The sequence below is a fragment of the Pleurodeles waltl genome, chromosome 11 (genome assembly GCF_031143425.1).
Source record: "Pleurodeles waltl isolate 20211129_DDA chromosome 11, aPleWal1.hap1.20221129, whole genome shotgun sequence".
In the NCBI taxonomy this organism is placed as follows: Eukaryota; Metazoa; Chordata; class Amphibia; order Caudata; family Salamandridae; genus Pleurodeles; species Pleurodeles waltl.
In genome coordinates this window covers 951638826-951662167 of record NC_090450.1, presented here as the reverse complement: position 1 = coordinate 951662167, position 23342 = coordinate 951638826, and the positions used below count along the sequence as shown (strand labels likewise).

The following is a 23342-nucleotide window of genomic DNA, read 5'->3' as shown; positions in this document are numbered from 1 at the left end:
CTGCTTGCAAATAAGGTGTTATGAAAGCGCAGAGGAACCTAGCTTGTGGCCTTTGAAATTCAAAATATTTTTGCAAAACTCCTCTGTCTGTTTGAAGTGGTTAATATTGTAAATAAATGTTTGTTATCCAATAGCACTGAGTTGACTTAGATTCCACCAGAAATAAGTATTTCTAACAATACAGGCGTAAACTGGAACATGATAGTTTGCTGTTAAAAAGCATCCAGACTTACACTGTCTTTCACATATATACACAGGAATATTACAAATAATTATGTTTTTTTAAGTGACTAGGCCAATTACTCTGATGGCACTATTCTGTTCTCTTTCTTCTTTTGCTTACATTTTTTGCGAAACATCCCGTAATAATAAATAAAACACAGAGGCGGAGCACATTTAAAAATTATATACCTAATCACTAAAAAGTGTTCCATTATCTATATATAAAGGTATGTTTCCTTTTGAAAGTGCTTCCTGTTAAACCAAAAGCAAATGTAATGTTAATACTTTGTAGAGTTTTTATCTGGCTATCTCAATATATAGCTAGAGGTAGCAGGCAACTGTAAGTCTATATCGGGTGTGGGATTGCGGTGTAGGTTGGGGTGTGGAAGTGTGAAAGTGTGAAGCCCCCATGGCCACCTCTGTCTCTGGGGGTTGGAGCCCTGCTGCTTCTGCAGCCGGGAAGTCCGGTGCTGTTACTGTTTAACTCGCTGTGTTATATAAGTCCAGGGGTGAAATGGGGGGGGGGGGTGAGGTGGTGGAGCCCCCCCCGCCACCTCTATCCCTGTGCTTTGGAGCCCTGTTGCTTAGGCAGCCAGGAAGGTTGGCACCATTATTGTTTAAATTGCTATAGTATAAAAGTTCCTTATAGCGCACTAAGCACAAGTAGCAGTGTCAAAGCACTGCTCCAGGCTATGTCTTTATACTATGTTCTTGCTTGATGTACCTGTTTGTTTGGCACACAGTTTGTGTCTTTATTTAGGCATTATTATTTAGCACAGTATTATTTCCATTTCTGTGTGCATTTTTACCTATTTAAAGTTATATTCCTTTAAAGAAACAATATCAAGCTATAAAACAATATATAACAAAAAGATGCAAACTGAGGTGCTCTGATAAAACTATGCCCGAGGTCTGTCCCAGCAATGGAACAGCAGTGTGTACTGACTGTAAGAACTGAGGTGCTCTGGCAGACAGCGTGTGTGGGGTTCTGGCACAGCTGAGGGGCTTGGCGTGTGTGAATTGAGGTGCACTGATGGAGCTGCGCCTGAGGTCCCAGTACTGGAACAGCAATGTGTACTGACTGTAAGAACTGAGGTGCAGTGGTAGACAATGTGTGTGGGGTTACTGGCACGGCAGAGGGGCACTGATGGAGCTACTAGTGGGATCTCAGTATGGAGCATACGTGGGCACTGTCTCTAAGGATTGCGGAGCCCTGGGTGCCTAGGCTTTAAGCAATTACAAGCAATCCTCCACTTTGGGGACCACAGGGAGGCACACTTGGTAAAAAAAAATCCAAGGCAAGGAAGGGCGGGAGCCAGGCAGCTGAGAGACGGTGCAGAGAGCCCACAAAGACCAAATGTGACCAAGATAACAGCCTGATTTATAGCCTTGTTTACAGTTAAGCTCAGAGCAAGAATGCTCTCCAAATGAAAAGGGAATCTTCCCTGGACAGGAGTTGTAAACAAAGCAAAAAAACAAAAAAAAATCCCTACAGACCAAATAAACAAGACAAAGCGTAATCATACAGTAGTTAGTCCCTGCTCCCACACAGAAGGAGGGACAAAGAGACATGACTGACCACTAGCAAGCAGTGATTTTTAAATGACACTGAAATTAACAAATGAAATAGCTGGAGCCCACAGACGAAGTATATTTAAAAGTATACAAGAGGTCGAACGCTTACGCTTGACCTAAACATTAAACTTATAGGAGTGCTAAGTGGTCTCAGGGCAGTAGTCAGGCTATAGCTTCTTTTGCTTTGTTCTTCTATAATGTTCACAAAAACAACCACCAGTGGACCACAGAAAATATCTTAAGCTTTTAGGAACGCAAATTCCAACAAACCAAAAAACTGAAACTTGTAGTAGCGCCAAGTGGTCTCAGGGCAGTAGTTGGGGATATGGCTTCTTTTACTCTGTTCTTCTATAGTGTTCACAAAAACAAACACCAGTGGACTGCAGAAAATATTTTAAGCTTTTTTAGAACGCAAATTAAAAAAAACAAGTATGGAGTTAAAAGGTAGCAGGCAGATAGAATTCTATGGGGGTGAGGGTGTAAAGCCCCTGTGGCTACTTTTATCCCTGTGCTTTGGAGCCCTGCTGCTTAGGCAGCCAGGAAGGTTGGCACATTATCATTTAAATTGCTATGTTATCTAATAAAAAAACTATAAAAATGTGTTAAATAGAGCTGAATTCATGAGCATACAGCACCCAGTATACACCAAAAACCGCAAAATAAAGTCCAACAGAACTGACTCCTCCATTAATACTTGAGGCACATCCAAAATACATTAATCCCCAAAAAAACACACACAAAGCAAAAGCTGGCGTGTAATAAGGCACAAAACTGTATAAAAGTTACTTATAGCACACTAAACACACATAGCTGTGTCAAAGCCCACAGAAGTAGTATACTTAAAAGTATACAAGAGGTCGTACGCTTACGCTTGACCTAAAAATTAAACTTATAGCAGTGCCAAGTGGTCTCAGCGCAGTAGTCTGGGCTATAGCTTTGTTTGCTTTGTTCTTCTATAATGTTCACAAAAACAACCACCAGTGGACTACTGAAAATATTTTATGCTTTTAGGAACACAAATTCAAACAAAACAAAAAATGTAAACAAACTTGCAGTAGCGCAATTCCAACAAACCAAAAATAATAAACATGCTTTTTAAAGTAATTTGTAGCACACAAAACACACCAAACCGCCGCAAAGCGCTAATCCGGGCTATGCGCATTTCAAGCAATAAAAATACTTTAGGAACGCATTTCTATTAACACAACTGCAAATATTGTCAAATTAAGAGGATCTGATTAAACACGCTAGTTCCACAATATCAAAAAAATAAAAACACAAAACAAAGCAAACAATAAAAAAAATACAACACAAACTTCTAACTACACCAAATAAAAATACCTTTGGAACGCATTTCTATTAGCACAACTGCAAATACCGTCAAATTAAGCGCATCCGATTAAATGCATTAGTTTGACAAAAAGACAAGAACAAACAAAAAAAAATTGTCCAATTAAAGTATCCTAAATCGGCAGCAAAGAAAGAATACATGTAACAGGGGCAGTTCCATAGGTGTGACCAACACCCCAAAAGGAGGGACACACTTAACCTATTCACCACACAAAACCAAGACATTTTAAAAGACACATGATAGAACAAATGGAAAACCACGGGCTTGCCAAATGCGCTGCTTAGGCGAGACCTAAAAATGAAGCTTGGCTGTGGTTTGGCTCCAAATGTGTTCATTTGTTTATTGAAAGACTTTCAGAATATTTGCTGGCCATCAAGCCCTTGTATTGATCTTTGGCAGTGCTACACCAAAATGCACACACATTGAAGAGTGTGGTGTGAAGCTGTAGGATTATTAGTTCAAAATCATTCATAACGCTGGAAAAAAGAATCCTTCTGCCTTCTTTTCTTCTTTCCTATTAACGAACTGTGACACCAGAACATTGTTGCAAAAGAATACTTTAGATATGTAATAAAATAGTTTCATACTCTCACATTGGATATTGCGGATATCTTAGTCTTCACAGGAAACTCCACGTTTTCGGCCATGTCAAAGTTTACTGAACCTGAAGTATGGAGAGATCTGGAAAAGCTCAAGTCCACACATCAACAATGCACTTCTAAGAAATTGCCCACATTTTTACTTCTCAGCAGGATAGGGCATTATCCTCCAAGGCACTCACCTCGTCCTTCCCCATGTGCTGGGGCAACAGGTTGACATTGACACATGATGCCCATTTTGAGGAGAAAAAGTGTGGCTCTCAGGCAGATCCTAGAGAAAGGCTGTCCCACAGAACTTGTGAGCATTAAGGGGCTACTTGAAGATGTATGGGAAGAAATTACAGTTCAGAGGAATTGTTGATGCACTCAGTTTTGACCTATAGATCCATGTTGGATGTACGCTGCTGAGTTTCAGGGAAGACCATCAGTTTGTTGAGATTTGGCATCAGTTGTGTTCCTTTGAGTTAGGGCATGCAAAATATTTGAAAATGCTGATTTGTCAAAGGAGCTGGTTTTCAAGTTTAAATTAAACCAAAACATATTTGCAAGAAGTTATTATATTTGGAGGTCACTTGAGAGTCACAGTAACTACTGTGTTTGTTGTAATGAGCAGTAAGCAGAGATACTGTATATTTTGTATGCAAATGCCGTTTTTGCAGTTCTTAGTTTGAGCAGGTGGTTGCAGGTGGAGCCCATCGTCAGTCATTTTTGGCCATCAGGACTTACTTTTTATCATCAAAATTTGACCCGGAGCGAGAGAGACAGAAAAAAGGAGAAAGAGAAATAAAGGAAAATAATGACATTGGGGTGAAAAAGCACTTGCAAATATGAACTAGAGGGACATGGAGTGTACGCAAATAAATTAAAGAGGCATTGGCTGGAATCATTACCAGAAAGTATTGGTATTCGGCAACCCTGACATTTGGCTGCACTGGTGACAGGCTTCTGAGAAAGACTTTGGGCCCTGCACTTTATTCTTATCTAAATTAAGCACTGCCTTTATGTCTACATATCATCAATGTCTTACAAAATGATTACCTTGACAATCATTGAGTTTTACAATTGATCAAAAAACACACATTGTTTTGATGTGCAGATGTGTCTATTCTTATTATTGGCAATTTATTAATTTATTATAGAATTTGTTCATGCTTACAACACCCCCTCTCCCCCCCACATTTTTTCTTATGCAATCCACCCTGGGCAACAATGTATTCTAAATATTTTTCTGTTTTCTTTGTCAGTAGCATGGTATTTTATTATTAATTTGCCCTTCGGATCCAACTGCACCTTCAGGAGACTGTGATGGGAGGCTGTGCAAACTTCCTCAAACATGGTAAGTTGTAAATCTGGTGTGATTGCATTGTTTGAAAGTTACAAATCTACTTTGTATGTGACACAGTGGAACATGAAATTGGGATTCTTTGGGTAAAAGCTGAATCTGCCTCTAACAAAATATCTGCAACCATTAAAACAACAACACTTTTCCCTCTCCTGTGCCATTACCCTGTTTCAGTGCTGCCACAATGCTTCATGTCAGGCAACCTCTGATCATCCACCCTGATAATTATCTTCATGTTCCACCTTATTTTTCTTCTTTTACTTTGGTTATCGAATTAGCTTGTGCCCTCCAAGTGTCAAGGTCTTTATATAATGATAAAGCATTGTAGCAAAACTTTGGAGTGCATTCTACTGGAGAGCTTTGTCTACTTTTATATATCAATTCCAAGGAAAATGTGAGAACTTCAATGTGTTTTTTTTTTTTTTGGTGGCAAAAAAAGACAAACTTTCCCTCACAATCCAACACTCAAAGTACCCTTAACACACCAGTTCAAAAACCAAAAGTGGTATGGAAGACCTTTAATGTGTTCTCTCAATCAGACTGTTAAACTCTATCCCCAATCTTCATCTGTCAGCTGTAATTCACCAAGACATGTGTTCCCCCTTTCTCATCTATTGGATAAACTGGATCAGTGTGTTCTTGAAGCACGGTGAGGTCCAAGACTGTTTAAAGACTGAGAAAATCACCCTTTAAATATAATGCAGGCGCAGAAGCAGGCGTTCTGAAAAAACTTCTGATTGGTGATTTACATTCCATTCTTGTGTAGAGACTTGACTGAAACAGTTAATTTCAAACAACTTTTAATTAGGTTTCAGGGGTGATTGCAGCAGAGAGACTACTGTGCTTTATAATGTGGCTTATACACTATGCATCCTTGATATTGGCAACTAATACTCATCCTTCATGACTTGTCAGCTCATTTGATAAGTTTAGTCAGTATGTTCTTCTTAAAATACTACAAAATAGAAAGGGAATGGATTCAGTAGTATTTCAATAGTTCTCTTGTTCTCTGTAGAGCTGAATAAATAAATGTTCGTGGCATATGTAGTTGTAGATACACATACTGTGCATACTTCTGCCACCTAGTATTGGGTTCGAACATGTACAACTTGTTTTTCTTCAGATTAATATTTCTCGGGTCACATGACCTAGTGACTCCACCTGTTAGTGGTATTGTACATGGGCACTGGCTCCATTGTTAGATTGTTTTTTCTCCACCGCCGGGTTCAAACATTTCGATGTGAGCTTAAGTTCAACTCCGTGTGGTGTTCTTGCCGGGCCCCTGGATCCTTTTTCCTCTTTGGTTGTTGCTTTCTTGCAGGACTGTTGCGCACATTTCAACTCTGTGTTGGTTACCAGCCTCTCAACTCTCACCGCCCAAGTCAAGAATGTTCGCGTGATGGAAAGGACTGTATTCTGTTTCTGCCTTACTTGCCATGCCAAGTACCTGATATCCGACCTCCACAAAGCCTGCAGTCTTTGCTTCTCCCCTGACCACTATAAAGATTCCTATTCGGCGTGCCTGATGTCCCGTAACAAAACAATGCTTCTGATTGATACATCTACCAGTGGATTCCTCCCCTTTCGATTTTAAGTTGAATGCTGGCACATGGGGATACTTTTCTCCTTAGCTCTCAACTTCAACGAAGATGTCACAATATCACAGCTCTACACACGACTCAGTCTGACATCATCAGAGCCATAAGAAGCCTTCACCCGCGTGCCGACGTCAGTTCCCTTTTTTTTTTCTGCGCCTTCGAAGAGCAAAATATTTTCTTCTTCTCTCAGCTGACCATTCTCTTTCTTTTTGTCAATGTCTCATCCAAAGAAGTCGGTCTTTAAGCTATGTAGGGAATGCGGAGGTCAGATGTCTGTTACTGACCCACATGTGGACTGTCTTTGGTGCTTGAACTCTGACCACGATGTCGAGGAGTGTTCTTCGTGCCAGAGCATGAATCCCAAAGCCTTGACGGAGAGAGAGAGAGAGAGAGGTGAAGCTTTTCTTGGCGAAAGCAAAGAACAGAGAAAAAAAGGAGTCGTTGTAGGTCCCCGCCTCATTTGGAGTCACCATCTTGGCGCTTGTCGAGGTCGTCCAGAAAAGAACATAAGAGGAGGTGGCGAAATAGTCCTCAGCGCCGGTCCTCCAGCGATGCGACTCTGCAGCCACATTCACCTTCTCCGAAGTCACCTGAAGGTTCTCTGGCACCGTCGTTGGTGGAGATTAAGGCGTCACTGGTGAATCCAGTACAGCGGTTCTCCTCGGATCTGGAGCCAGAAGTGATACTGCCATCGTCAGACCCTTCTCAGCCTCAACAGCAGGAGCGAGAATTTCCATCCTTTCCAGCTCCTGGGGCAGATCCCATGCGATATATGCTATCTTCAGCAGGGTCATCACTCCCTCGGGTGCGCCGACTGGCCTCAGGGGTCCAGCATTCCTCTCCTTGGGAGATTTCCTGGCGCCATACCTTCAAGCTCTGTTCTTACCGATGGTCCAGTTACCATGGTGCTGAGGAAGGTGACTCCTTCGCCAACTGGAACTCAGCACGAATCATCAGCACCAGTGTCTCCTGCACTGACGGAGAGGTCACAAATGATGTTGCGTCACTTGACTCCAGCCCAAGTTGGTTCCACATCTCCAATATCCAAATCACTGGTGCCGGTGCTGATGTCACAGATGCCGGTCTATGCTTTTCCAACACTGTTACTGGGGTCGAGGCTCAGTTGCAGAAGCTCTGAGGCTGCTGGAGGTAGAGCAATATTTAGCCTCTCATCAGGATCCAGACCTGGAAGAAGGGGAAGTTATCTCCCCAAATCATGACTTAGAGGAAATGGAGGTGACTAGTGGTTTAGACACTTCCCCGGAGTGGGAGTTATTGTCCCTACAGGGATTGCCTCCACCTCAGGTGACTTCCTACCATGCAGTCATTTGTAAGGCGCCTGATATGTTGGACTTACCTCTCCCTTCATCTGAACTTCAATTTGTTGACTGAGGTTTTGCATTCTTCTGTTTCCACCTCATAGCAATTACTGCCTTTTAATGAGGCTTTGATAGAACCAGTGTTGGAGATCTGACAGAAGCCTGTGTCGACTCCAGCAGTGTTAAGCTCGATCACCAGGAGATATGACTGCACCGGGTGATCCTGCATTCTTGAGCCACCATCCAATGCTAAAGAGCTTGGTGGTGCTGGCTTCCTGCTCCTCCAGATCAGCCCCAGGATCTTTCCCATCTTCTCCGGCTGACAGAGAATCAAAGAGAATGGAACAGACTACAAATAATATTTTTTCATCTGGTAGTATGGTGCTGAAGTCAGTGAATGCCACTTGTTTACTGGGTCGATATACCCATGCCCTAATGGACTCAGCTAGATCGGCCCTTCCGAAGCTGCCAGAGGACTTGCAAGGGCATTTTTGAGAGCTGTTAAACAGCCAGGCTGCAGCAAAGCAAGTCATACAGTCTGGCCTGAACACTGCCAACTCTGTAGCCAGGGCAAAGGTAACATCAGTCGCCACAAGAAGGCATGCCTGGTTTAGCGGCTCTGTTTTTCCCCCTGATGTACAGAATACCCTAATGGATTTGCCCTTTGATAGGTCCAGGCTGTTTGGGGCTAAAGCAGGATTCAGCCCTGGATCAATTTAAAGAGACGGCTAAATCATTGGGCCTTCCATCTCTCTCCTCAGGCTACAGACCACTGCAAAGGTTCCGGTGGTTTGGATGGAGCTACTCCTTTGGTGGGAGGCAACAGCAGCAGCAGTCAGCCAATCCTCTGAATAGATCCTACAGAGGGTGTGGCAGGGCAAGACAATGAGTGCAGTCCATCAACCTTTCCTCCTTCTCCTCCTCTTCCACCTTCCCGGCCAATGTCGCAGGAAATCAGCCCTAGTTCTGCCTTCTTGGAGCATGCTTTATCTGAGGGAGGATAATAAATTTTCGACGACAGTGGAAGTCCATAACAACGTAAAATTGGGTGTTTAGCATTGTCGAAAATGGATATGCCCTACCCTTCCAAGAGTTCCCCCTCCTACCACAACACAGTTATTGTACAGAAGAACATCCGCTTTTGCTCCAGCAGGAAGTCCAAACCCTACTTTCAAAGAGTGCAGTAGAGCTAGTTGTGGAGCAGGAAAGGGGTCAAGGATGTTATTCAGGATATTTCCTGAGTCACAAAATGGACGGGCGTTTACATCCAATCCTGTACCTAAGGATTTTGAAATTCGTTCCTCAAGCAGGAAAAATTCAAAATACTGAACCTAGCTCAGGTTCTTCTTGTGCTGGACAAAGAAAACTGGGTGGTTTACATCGACTTGCAGAATGCGTATTTTCACATCCCCGTTCTGCAGTCGCACAGGAAGTATCTCTGGTTCACGGTCGGGTCGCAACACTACCAGTTAACTGTCCTTCCATTTGGCCTGACGTCCACGCCTCAAGTTTTCACAAAGGAGATGGCAGTCGTCGCATCACATCTCAGAAGGTGGGGAATACCAGTATTCCTTTACATTGAGTAGTGCGCTATACAAGTGCAAAGTTTACAGTTTTACAGTTTATAGTTTTTACATCGACGATTGGCTGCTTAAAGCCAAGTCCCCAGAGATGGTGTTGCATCACTTGCAGTTAACAACTCAGCTGTTGTACAACCTGGGCCTTTCCATCAGTGTGACCAAGTCTCACCTGGATCCCTCTCAGTGTGTCCTGTTCATAGGGGCAGTACTGGACACTACAGCAAACCATGGCTAGCCTCCTCTTCAGAGGATCCAGGACATTCAGGCTATGATTCGGATGTTTCAGGGTGGAGCTGTCATTCCAGTCCTAAAGGTCTTACGCCTGCTGGGTCTGTTCTCTTCCTGTATCCTGTTGGTCACCCATGCACGCTGGCACATGAGTGCCCTCCAGTGGTGCCTCCACAGGCAGTGGTTTCAACACGACGGAGATCTCAAGGAATCGATCAAGATCTCCCGAGACACTGCAGCGGATCTTCAGTGGCGGGGTGTGGACGGCAGTCAATCACAAGGGAAGCCATTTTGCCCTCCAGTGGCCTCAGTGATCACGGATGCCTCCACTCTAGGGTGGAGAGCCCACTTGGAGGACCTGGAGATCAAGGGGCTTTGGTCTCCAGAGGAACAGATGCTTCACATCAATATGGTAGACATGCAGGTAATACTTCCGGCTCTCAGGCCTTCCTCCTTTCCATTTGTGGTCAGTTGGTACAAGTCTTGACAGACAACACTACCACGATGTGGTAAATCAACAAACAGGGAGGAGTAGGGTCGTATTGTCTCTGCAGAGAGGCTCTACGACTCTGGTCCTGAGCTCAGGACCATCATATTTGCATAGTAGCAAACTATTTGGCTGGAGTTTTGAACGTGCCTGCTGACAGTCTCGGTTGGCACTTTTCAGCAGACCATGAGTGGCATCTCCATCCGGAGGTGGTACTTCACGCCTTCCAGTTTTAGTGGATGCCTCAGATAGACCGGTTTGCCACTCACGAGAACGTGCACTGCCCATTGTTCTGCAGCCTCCAGTATCCGATGGAGGGAGTGTTGGGGGACGCGTTTCAACTGGACTGGAGCATCCAGTTACTTTACGCGCTTTCCCCCCCCATAACCTTGATTCCCGGGGTTCTGAGGAAGATTCACCAAGACCGGATCCAAGTCATATTAATAGCCCCAGATTGGCCACGAAGGGTGTGTGTATTGCTACATGCACTACGTGCACGTAGCAGCACTACGTGCAAGGTAAACAGTGGTGCAGGGTGTGGACCATTGGCCTCTGCTTCCATTGGCCTTCGCTTCCATTTTGGTTCACGACTCCATTTTGTCGAGTCTGGTTCAGTGCGTAAGGCACTGTTCTGTGTTTTTCCACAAGCTTCGGCAAGCTGAAGGGTGGGGTGTTTTTCTGCTCAACTTCGCTCCATCTGCCTGATACGAAGAGCGCTATTTACATTCCACGAGCTATCAGTTAGAACAACAGGGGGATGCGCCTGTACACAAGGAGGAATGCAAGCTGCCTGTACACAAGGAGGAATGCAAGCTTCACCTTGGAGCTCTCTCCTGGGAACTTGGCCCGTTCTGAGGAGACGTCTCGAAGGGTGAACAAGGTACCGCCGATTGCACAATTTGTAAAGGAGGGGGTCTTTTTCTAGAAAAGACTCCTGGGCGTTAGTAAATACTATAAAGGTTGGGGGCCTGGATGGACTGGTTTACGAACTCTCTTCTGGGTTGGACGCAACGCCAGGAGGACTGATTGTCCCGAAAAGAGGCTCCCTGTGCCAGCTGATTTGGGTTCCCCGGCTTTGTGTACGGCGGAGGGATGCAGACGCTCTTTTCGGTGAAGCTTTTCAATTTATTAAGTATATTGTGTGTGCGCGCGTAATATGCACTTATTCTTGCAGTCATTTTCATGCTATTGAGCATTGAAGTATATTGTGTGTGCGCGCGTAATATGCACTTATTCTTGCAGTCATTTTCATGCTATTGAGCATTGAAGTATATTGTGTGTGCTTGTATTATATGCACTTACTCTTGCAGTTATTCACAGAGTGCTTATATCTTCATTATTCTCATGTTATTCTCCTGGTGTATATATATATATATATATATTAGTGTGGTTTAGTTTTGCTAGCTGAGAACTTGCCCCTTAAATAAACTTGATTATTCTACTTACGAAGGTGTCTGAGAGTGATTGCTTTACATTGTGCCTTAAAATATCCTGAAGTGCATAGTTCTGATATTCTGAAGAGTAAAGCAACACAGTGTGGTACACAGACCTTCTTCAACTCTCACTGTGCCCTTCGCTCTGTCTCCCTCACAGGGCGGACGTTCTCTCGCAATCACAGGAGCAGGTTCTACACTCCCACCTCCAGAGCCTGCGCCGACATACCTGGTGATTGAATGGGGCAATCTGAGTTCTATCTCTCTTCCTGCTGATGTGGTGAATGTTATTCTAATGGCCAGGCGACATTCACCAAAACTGTTTATGCTGTCATTTGGGCTAAGTTTACCAAATGGTGTGAAGAGCATCATATTGACCCTTTGAGAGCCCAGTTATCTAACGTTTGAAAGTTTGCACTCTCTTTAGCTCAAAAAGGTTGCGCAGTTGCGACAGTGAAAGGCTATTTGTCTGCACTGTCAGCTTTTATTTGTTTATCAGATCAGCCTTCCCTGTTTAGGTTAAGTTTTATAGTGTTAATGTTTCTTAAGGGGCTTACTAATATGTATCCTCCCACACCGTTCATTATGCCTCAGTGGGAACTTAATTTAGTTCTAACGCACCTGATAGGTACGCCGTTTGAACCTTTATATAATTCCCATTGAGGCTCCTTACGGTAAAGATAGTTTTTCTAGTGGCTATCACGTCAGCTAGTCGCGTTAGTGAGTTGCAAGCCTTCCCATTACCACGTTTCATGTGAACAAGGTGGGTCTCAGGACCAGGGTGGATTTCCTGCCAATGGTGGTTACTCTTTTTCACCTAGGCCAATCTGTCACTCTTCCTACTTTTTATCCTCCACCCCATCCTTCTAAGGAGGAGGAAATTCTGCATCGCTTGGACCCAAAAAGGGCTTTAAGTTTCTATGTGGCCAGTACATTGGAGCTGAGAATGGACAAACAGCTGTTCATTGGTTACATTGGCAAAATGAAGGGCAAACCTGTTCACAAAAGGACATTGTTCAGGTGGATCATCTTCTACATACAGATCTGTTATGCCTTGGGAAAGAAGGAACCACCTGAGGGTATCAGAGCTCATTCCAACAGAGTTAAGTCTTCTGCTTCTGCTTTGGCATTTGCAAAGCACCAACTTGGGCTTCCCTCCACACTTTCACAAAACAATACTGCTTGGACTTGAAGTGAGGAGGGATGGTCACTTTGCCTCTTCAGTGTTACAGGATTTCTTGGTATATGGAGATGGGCACTGTCCTCCGAGTGCTGTACAGCTTTGGGACTCTGTTTAAAAGGTGAGAAATCCACAGGTAAATGTATCCATCAGAAGAACAAGTTACTTACCTTCAGTAACACTTTTTCTGGTGGGTATACTAGTTACCTGTAGATTCCCCTCTGACCTACCCGTTTGCTGTCTGAATATACAAAGAAGATATGTTTGTGTATAAATAATACACATATATGTGAGATGTATGTGTGTGTAAATGTATATACAGGGAGTGCAGAATTATTAGGCAAGTTGTATTTTTGAGGATTAATTTTATTATTGAACAACAACCATGTTCTCAATGAACCCAAAAAACTCATAAATATCAAAGCTGAATATTTTTGGAAGTAGTTTTTAGTTTGTTTTTAGTTTTAGCTATGTTAGGGGGATATCTGTGTGTGCAGGTGACTATTACTGTGCATAATTATTAGGCAACTTAACAAAAAAAAATATATACCCATTTCAATTATTTATTATTACCAGTGAAACCAATATAACATCTCAACATTCACAAATATACATTTCTGACATTCAAAAACAAAACAAAAACAAATCAGTGACCAATATAGCCACCTTTCTTTGCAAGGACACTCAAAAGCCTGCCATCCATGGATTCTGTCAGTGTTTTGATCTGTTCACCATCAACATTGCGTGCAGCAGCAACCACAGCCTCCCAGACACTGTTCAGAGAGGTGTACTGTTTTCCCTCCTTGTAAATCTCACATTTGATGATGGACCACAGGTTCTCAATGGGGTTCAGATCAGGTGAACAAGGAGACCATGTCATTAGATTTCCTTCTTTTATACCCTTTCTTGCCAGCCACGCTGTGGAGTACTTGGACGCGTGTGATGGAGCATTGTCCTGCATGAAAATCATGTTTTTCTTGAAGGATGCAGACTTGTTCCTGTACCACTGCTTGAAGAAGGTGTCTTCCAGAAACTGGCAGTAGGACTGGGAGTTGAGCTTGACTCCATCCTCAACCCGAAAAGGCCCCACAAGCTCATCTTTGATGATACCAGCCCAAACCAGTACTCCACCTCCACCTTGCTGGCGTCTGAGTCGGACTGGAGCTCTCTGCCCTTTACCAATCCAGCCACGGGCCCATCCATCTGGCCCATCAAGACTCACTCTCATTTCATCAGTCCATAAAACCTTATAAAAATCAGTCTTGAGATATTTCTTGGCCCAGTCTTGACGTTTCAGCTTGTGTGTCTTGTTCAGTGGTGGTCGTCTTTCAGCCTTTCTTACCTTGGCCATGTCTCTGAGTATTGCACACCTTGTGCTTTTGGGCACTCCAGTGATGTTGCAGCTCTGAAATATGGCCAAACTGGTGGCAAGTGGCATCGTGGCAGCTGCACGCTTGACTTTTCTCAGTTCATGGGCAGTTATTTTGCGCCTTGGTTTTTCCACACGCTTCTTGCGACCCTGTTGACTATTTTGAATGAAACGCTTGATTGTTCGATGATCACGCTTCAGAAGCTTTGCAATTTTAAGAGTGCTGCATCCCTCTGCAAGATATCTCACTATTTTTGACTTTTCTGAGCCTGTCAAGTCCTTCTTTTGACCCATTTTGCCAAAGGAAAGGAAGTTGCCTAATAATTATGCACACCTGATATAGGGTGTTGATGTCATTAGACCACACCCCTTCTCATTACAGAGATGCACATCACCTAATATGCTTAATTGGTAGTAGGCTTTCGAGCCTATACAGCTTGGAGTAAGACAACATGCATAAAGAGGATGATGTGGTCAAAATACTCATTTGCCTAATAATTCTGCACTCCCTGTAGATATTTGTATTGAGACCGCACATATTGTTGTGCTTGTGATGTTGGTGTTCACTCATTCGCCTCAAAGGCAAGAAAACAAGTGGGTGAAACTGATGTCAGCACACCAGCGAAGACTTCTTATGGCTCTAGTGACGTCAAATGGAGTTCTGTGCGGAGCCGTGCTATTGTGACGTCCTAGTTGACGTGGTGAGCTACAGAGAAAAGTTTCAGTCAAATGCTGGCGCATGGGGATATTCAAAAGGTGAGGAATCCACAGGTAGATACTGTTACTGAAGGTAAGTAACTTGTTCTTCAGTATAGATGTGCTTGCCGCCTCACTTCGACCGCCATAACGCACAGACAGAAGGAGGATAATACCCCAGATATCTTTGGTGAGCAAGAGGGGTCAGATGTCGAAGAGGATGATGCTCCAGGCGGCCAAATACAGACTGCCTTCTTGCCTCAAAGCACAGACTCAGAGTCAGAAGTACCTCCACTGTTTCAGCCTCCAAAGAATACCTCAGTGAGTAGCTCTACCAACCCTACTCATGACATAGAGGTGCCAACCTCGAGCTCCTGTGCTGCCTATGAGGCCTCTGATGCGACACTGGCTTTCGGCCAAGGTCCACAATGACAGCCGGAGCTGGACCCGACCAGTACAAAAAAGGTATACCCTGTCTAATCTTTCTTATATTGTTAACAATGTGTCTTACAAAAAAACAATGCATATGTGCCCATGGCTTAGAAGGACGTTGTTTTAATGTAAAACCTTTATTTATTCAGCACATGATTTTTACATGAACGTTTGGATAACGAGCAATACTTTTCTCCAGTTCATCAAACAAGCAGAAATAACTTTACTGCACTTTTCGTCCGTCCAACACTTGGTTCTGTACATTTTGGCTTTATAACATAGTATCTACGTGTGTTTGGAGTACTTACGGGAGAAAGCATGTTGTGAGAAAACAGGGCTGATTGCAGAGGCCCCATAACTTTTTGCCCCCATTTTCCACTTTTTGCTGGTGTTTTCCTGACTCTGATGGTGCCCTGGGTACTGCTAACCAGTCCCAGTCCCAGGGCCTGTGCTCTGTGTAAAATGGATATGCAAATTAGGCTAATTATAATTGGCTAAGTTAACCTACCTATAAGTCCCTAGTATATGGTAGGGCATGTAGGTTTAGGGACCACAACATAGGTGGTGCACACCTAGGTGCACTGCTGAGGTGCCCAGTGTCATTTTAAAGGCAGGCCTGCCTTGCTGGCTGCTTTTAAATTAAAATTATATGCAAATTCGACTTTGGAATTAAAGGTACTTCCAAAGTCTTAAACTACCTTATTTTTACATATAAGTCACCCCTAAGGTGTGCCCTATGTGCCCCTAGGGCTGGGTGCCATGTAACTATAAGCAGGGACTTTATAAAAATAGATTTATAAGCCCTGGTGAGGTAAAAACAGCCAAATTCGTTTTTCCCTCATTGAAGTAAATGGCCTTCATAGGCTAGAATGGGCAGACTTTATTTTAAATTTTAAAGTCTCCTTAAATGTTACATACCAAGAATTTGGTATCAAATTGATTGTTATAATAAATCCCACAACTTCCAGTTGTTGGATTTAATATAACTTGTCCAGGTAAAAAGTTTAGACTTTACCTCAAAAGTTGCCAATTTCAGCTCTGCATTGTTTTTGCTGCTGTGCTCTGATTGGCCAGCCTGCAGCAGCTTCTGCCAGGCTGCCTTGATGAGGTGTGAAGTGGCCAGGCTTCACACAAAGGAATGTGCTTGGGGGAGAGAATCTCCCCTCAGCAGATGGCGAGGCAGGAAGGGGGAGGGCTGCCAAACTGGTCTTCAAAGGCAGAGAAGGACATTTGGAGCACCCAGCAACACCCCCACATCCTACAACCCCAGACAATTAGGTGCCCCCTTGATTAGATTAGGAGAGGGCAGGAGAGGGGTGTGTTTATGATTTTTAGCCACACCAGTGGGTGGGCTCAGCCAGATGTAACCTCCAAAAATCAGATTCATCCATGTTGGATTTTTAGAGACTGTTGCCTTCTGGGATGGATTTTTGCCACACTTCCCAGGAAGTGGTCATCACAGGGGGACGACCCTGTCCCTGATTGGAGAACCAGGGCCCCCCTGCTTTTCACCCAGGAGCAAGGATAAAACTGGCAGACCTGCACCCACGCCTCAGATCCCCTCCAGAATTCAACAAGAAAGGAACTAAAGAAGAAGAAGGACTGCCCTGCTGGACCCCTGGCCTGCACCTGGACCCTGCACTCAGAAGGACTGCACCAGCTGCACACTTGGGCTTCACCACAAGAAGGACTTTGCCTGGCTTCAACTGGTTCAAGGAGGGACTCCCTGTTTGCTACAGGTGAAAAATTGCTAAACCAGAGTCCCCTGCACCAACTCCTGAAGAAAGCGACCAGCTGACCACTGTCCAGTGGCCAAAAAGGAGTTTGCGCCAGGTGCATTCTGGGAGTTGAAGTCCGCACCCCCCAAGGACCATCACAGAACTTCTGGACCCTTGGGGTGAGCTGTGGACCCCAAAAGAACCTTAAAAGAACATCTGGGTGAAGCCCCAGAAGTTTGGAAAAGATTTGAGAATTTTTGGAAAAAAGCTCCAGAGAGGGACCGACCCGCCGCGGAAATTCTAGCCGGCTTGCCTCAACCGCGACCCGGCCTGACTTTGTGGTTCGTCCCGGTAAAGAAAAACATCCAAAAAAGAGACTAAGTCTGAACGTAAAAAGTTGACCGGGACCTCCCAGCCATCGTATCCGATAAGGGCTCCATGGACGTCGGATCAAGATCCAGGTTTACCCCGGTCGAAGGATTTTCATCTCGAAAAAACGACTAAGTCCGAAGATAAAAGTCTCCACCGAGGAAACCCACATCGCGTATCTGGACAAGGGCTCCAGGCGGTCGGATTCAACTGGCAGGTTCGTCCCGGTGAAGAAAAACTTCAAAATAAAGACTAAGTCAGAAGGTAACTTTTTAACCGAGGCCTCCCGCGACCTGTAGCCGAGCAGGGCTCCATCGCGGTCGGCCTGAAAGTTTGACTTTGCCCCGGTCGACGTGCAACCAGATGACCCGATTGGCGCTTTTTGTTTCTAAGCGCTAGAAAAGTAATAATTCTTTAAAAATTCATATCTCCGGTTCCCCTGAACCGATTTTAATCGTTTTTGTGTCATTTTAAAGATAAAAATATAAACTATTTTTATAAATTGGTTTTGGATTTTTAAACTGTTTCCTGTGTTTTATTTAATTACTGTTTTGTGATATTTGAATGCTTTACACTTTGTCTCCTAAGTTAAGCCTTGACGCTCGTTGCCAAGCTACCAAGGGTTGAGCTGGGATTAATTTACTGAGACCTAACTGTACCTATGTGGAGGTTAGTGGCTTGTTGCTAGGTGTAGGTACCTACCTGCCCTACCAATAACCCATTTTCCAACATAATTGGAAGCAGCGACGGGATCCTGTACTTGTGTTCAATATCACGTTACAGTTTTAGGTAAAACAAATTAAAAATCCTTTAAATTGTCCTAGTGCAAAAATTGTTTTTAATTTTTAATTTGGATTAATTTCAATTATTGAATTTTTGTAATTTTTCTAAATTCTTGTTTCCAATTTTTGCAAAAAGTTTTTGTTGACACAAAACTAGGGAACCATGGAGCTTGATCTGGCTAGCCTACCCACACTGACAGTAGTCCAGCTTAGGGGGTTGTGTATTGAAAGAGGGTTGCCTGCGACCACTGATCTCGGGAAGCAAATCCTGATCACATCCCTGACAGCATGGGCTGAGGCCCAAGAGGTAGAGTCAGAAGAAGCTCCAGAGGAGGGAGAAAGAAGGGAGGATGCTAGCTCTAACCACTCAGGGGAGGGAAGGCATCTGAGCCTAAGTGAGGATGAGGAAGAACGGTCCTCAGTAAATACAGTCACTAGGGGCAGATCCAAAGCTAGTGGTGGGAAGGGGGTCCTTTCAGGAGGAGAGAACCCATCCATCAGAGAAAGAGAGCTGGAGGCCCAGCTAGCATACATAGCTTTGGAAGCAGAGAAGCTGGCCCTAGAAAAGAAAAAGTGGGCATACAAAGAGAAAAGAGATGGAAGCAGCGATAAAGAAGCTGAGGTGTCCATGGGTAGGGGAGTTTGCCCCAGATTACCCAAGGGGGTAGTTCCTGCTTATGTAGAGGGGGATGACATAGATAAGTGGCTGGGGGCCTTTGAGAGGGCACTCCATATGAGAAGGGTTAGGCCTCAATACTGGGGTTCCCTTTTGTGGGAGTTGGTCCCCAACTCAGGGAGGGTTAGGCTTCTGACCTTAAGGGGGGAGAAGGCAGATTCATACCCTAGTATGAAGAGGTGCTTAGCCAAGAAGTTTGGTCTGACCCCAGAGCAATATAGAATGAAGTTCAGGGACACCCAGAAGGTCAGTACCCAGTCTTGGGTTGACTTTGTGGACATTTCACTAAAGGCACTAGAGGGCTGGATTATTGGTAACAAAGTAGATACTTATGAGGGGTTATACAATCTGATCATGAGAGAGCACATCTTGACCAATTGTACCCAAGAAAGTTTACGCCAGCATCTAGTGGACTCTAAGCAGACCAACCCTAGAGAGCTAGGGGAGGCAGCTGATGAGTGGTTGAGAACCAGGGTGGTTGTCAAGTCCCAGGGGGGAGACTCCAAGAAGGGGGGGACAGGTCCCCAAAAACCTAAGGAGGGAGGTGGTAAGCCCACCACAGAGACTCCCTCTGTACCCCAGAACCCTAAGAAGGAGGAGAGTAAATCCCACTCCCACTCTGACAAGCAGAGACAGGGAGACCCAGGGTTAAAAAAGCTCTTGGACAGTAGGGCTTGCTTTGACTGTCAGCAGACAGGTCACTTCAGAGGAGATGCAGCCTGTCCAAAGAAGGTGGTTAGCATTGGGCTGTCCAGTGTAGCCATAGAGGAGGATTCCTCAGATGATGAAGTCCTCCTAGCATTGTGCTGGGAGACAGGACCAGATGGTAAGCTGGTGATCCCTGAGGGTGGGAGTAGGCACTTCCACCACATTCAAGTGAATGGGATCCCTACCACTGGCCTGAGAGACACCTGTGCCAGTCACACTATAGTGAGTGACCGGTTAGTGACCCCAGACATGTATGTCCCAGGAAAGACAAAGAAAGTCAGGATAGCCACAGGGGAGGTCACCTCCAAACCTGTAGCCATAGTGCCCCTAGAGAGGGAGGGTATCCTTGACTGGATTAGGGTGGTAGTCAGTGCTGACCTTCCCCTAGATTGTATCCTGGGCAATGACCTCCCAGAGGTGAGTCTGGTCACAGATGGGGTGGTCGCCCAGTGCGCCCCCCCAACCCAAAGTCCTGGGGAGTCAGTCCCTACAGTTAGGAGACAGGGGTCCCCAAGAAAAGGAAAGAAGAAAAGGAAGGGTAGGCCACTCTTAAAGAGAGTTCCAGGGAGCCAAGGGCCTTCTGCCCCATTAAGGGGGGAGCCCAGAGTTGGCACTGGTGAGGCCTCACCTGACCCCAAGGAAGTCCTGAGTAGTCAGGCAGCTGTCCAGATGCAAGGTGTTGCCCCTGCACTGACAGAAGGGAGAGTGGAAGGAGGGTGTCTGCCACAGGAGGTGGTAGCCCCCCACTCTAGACAGCAAGAGGGGTGCCAGGACCCCAAAATTGCCCCTAAAGCAGCTCAGCCACCTGTCAGTGGAGAGCTTAGGGTGTGGTTCTGGGTACTGACAGCTGTCAGTAGCCTCTGCTGGGTGCTAGCCTTTCTGGCAGCAATGTACTTGGCCTGGGAGGCAGACCCCAGGGCCAATAGCAAAATAGGCCCCCTGACCCTATTGGTCATGGTGGGGTTGCTCAAGTGTTGGGTGGCCTCTTTGGGTAAGCTAGGTGTTGCCCTAGCAAAGTTTGGAGTAGGGGAGGTGGGCACCTCACTACCCAAGTTGGCAGAGAGAGAGGAGGAAGACCCCCCTAGAGGGAAGTTTCAGTTTGAGTTGGGTCCTTTTACTGTTGGGATGGCTTCACTACCCAGAGGGAGTGACCCTGACAGGAGGATATAAGGCAGAGTAGGCCCTGCAAAGGGACAGCCAGTTTTCTTCACTGTCCTCCTCGCCTAACAAGCCAGGAAGACTCTCCCAGGGTTGGGCTGAGTCTCCTGGGCGTGTGGGCTGGGGGGGGGGGTTGTGTGAGAAAACAGGGCTGATTGCAGAGGCCCCATAACTTTTTGCCCCCATTTTCAACTTTTTGCTGGTGTTTTCCTGACTCTGATGGTGCCCTGGGTACTGCTAACCAGTCCCAGGGCCTGTGCTCTGTGTAAAATGGATATGCAAATTAGGCTAATTATAATTGGCTAAGTTAACCTACCTATAAGTCCCTAGTATATGGTAGGGCATGTAGGTTTAGGGACCACAGCATAGGTGGTGCACACCTAGGTGCACTGCTGAGGTGCCCAGTGTCATTTTAAAGGCAGGCCTGGCTTGCTGGCTGCTTTTAAATTAAAATTATATGCAAATTCGACTTTGGAATTAAAGGTACTTCCAAAGTCTTAAACTACCTTATTTTTACATATAAGTCACCTCTAAGGTGTGCCCTATGTGCCCCTAGGGCTGGGTGCCATGTAACTATAAGCAGGGACTTTATAAAAATAGATTTATAAGCCCTGGTGAGGTAAAAACAGCCAAATTCGTTTTTCCCTCATTGAAGTAAATGGCCTTCATAGGCTAGAATGGGCAGACTTTATTTTAAATTTTAAAGTCTCCTTAAATGTTACATACCAAGAATTTGGTATCAAATTGATTGTTATAATAAATCCCACAACTTCCAGTTGTTGGATTTAATATAACTTGTCCAGGTAAAAAGTTTAGACTTTACCTCAAAAGTTGCCAATTTCAGCTCTGCATTGTTTTTGCTGCTGTGCTCTGATTGGCCAGCCTGCAGCAGCTTCTGCCAGGCTGCCTTGATGAGGTGTGAAGTGGCCAGGCTTCACACAAAGGAATGTGCTTGGGGGAGAGAATCTCCCCTCAGCAGATGGCGAGGCAGGAAGGGGGAGGGCTGCCAAACTGGTCTTCAAAGGCAGAGAAGGACATTTGGAGCACCCAGCAACACCCCCACATCCTGCAACCCCAGACAATTAGGTGCCCCCTTGATTAGATTAGGAGAGGGCAGGAGAGGGGTGTGTTTATGATTTTTAGCCACACCAGTGGGTGGGCTCAGCCAGATGTAACCTCCAAAAATCAGATTCATCCATGTTGGATTTTTAGAGACTGTTGCCTTCTGGGATGGATTTTTGCCACACTTCCCAGGAAGTGGTCATCACAGGGGGACGACCCTGTCCCTGATTGGAGAACCAGGGCCCCCCTGCTTTTCACCCAGGAGCAAGGATAAAACTGGCAGACCTGCACCCACGCCTCAGATCCCCTCCAGAATTCAACAAGAAAGGAACTAAAGAAGAAGAAGGACTGCCCTGCTGGACCCCTGGCCTGCACCTGGACCCTGCACTCAGAAGGACTGCACCAGCTGCACACTTGGGCTTCACCACAAGAAGGACTTTGCCTGGCTTCAACTGGTTCAAGGAGGGACTCCCTGTTTGCTACAGGCGAAAAATTGCTAAACCAGAGTCCCCTGCACCAACTCCTGAAGAAATCGACCAGCTGACCACTGTCCAGTGGCCAAAAAGGAGTTTGCGCCAGGTGCATTCTGGGAGTTGAAGTCCGCACCCCCCAAGGACCATCACAGAACTTCTGGACCCTTGGGGTGAGCTGTGGACCCCAAAAGAACCTTAAAAGAACATCTGGGTGAAGCCCCAGAAGTTTGGAAAAGATTTGAGAATTTTTGGAAAAAAGCTCCAGAGAGGGACCGACCCGCCGCGGAAATTCTAGCCGGCTTGCCTCAACCGCGACCCGGCCTGACTTCGTGGTTCGTCCCGGTAAATAAAAACATCCAAAAAAGAGACTAAGGGGGTTATTCTAACTTTGGAGGAGTGGTAATCCGTCCCAAAAGTGACGGTAAAGTGACGGATATACCACCAGCCGTATTACGAGTTCCATAGGATATAATGGACTCGTAATACGGCTGGTGGTAAATCCGTCACTTTTCAGACGGATTAACACCTCCTCCAAAGTTAGAATAACCCCCTAAGTCCGAACGTAAAAAGTTGACCGGGACCTCCCAGCCATCGTATCCGAGAAGGGCTCCATGGACGTCGGATCAAGATCCAGGTTTACCCCGGTCGAAGGATTTTCATCTCGAAAAAACGACTAAGTCCGAAGGTAAAAGTCTCCACCGAGGAAACCCACATCGCGTATCCGGACAAGGGCTCCAGGAGGTCGGATTCAACTGGCAGGTTCGTCCCGGTGAAGAAAAACTTCAAAATAAAGACTAAGTCAGAAGGTAACTTTTTAACCGAGGCCTCCCGCGACCTGTAGCCGAGCAGGGCTCCATCGCGGTCGGCCTGAAAGTTTGACTTTGCCCCGGTCGACGTGCAACCAGATGACCCGATTGGCGCTTTTTGTTTCTAAGCGCTAGAAAAGTAATAATTCTTTAAAAATTCATATCTCCGGTTCCCCTGA

The 23342-nt window shown here is 45.4% G+C and overlaps 1 protein-coding gene across 6 annotated transcripts in view; it reads left to right on the top strand.

Moving 5' to 3' along the window:
- The window catches only part of CABIN1 (calcineurin binding protein 1), a 1028293-nt gene that overhangs the window by 12404 nt on the left and 992547 nt on the right, over positions 1-23342 (top strand). For 4 of the 6 annotated variants that reach the window (XM_069215153.1, XM_069215155.1, XM_069215154.1 and 1 more), the window contains exon 2: positions 4992-5083. In XM_069215153.1, the coding sequence (XP_069071254.1) occupies positions 5081-5083 (3 nt within the window). In that variant the 5' untranslated portion in view covers positions 4992-5080. The remainder of the gene's footprint in view (positions 1-4991; positions 5084-23342) is intronic. The other 2 variants (XM_069215156.1, XM_069215152.1) reach the window with 1 other exon arrangement.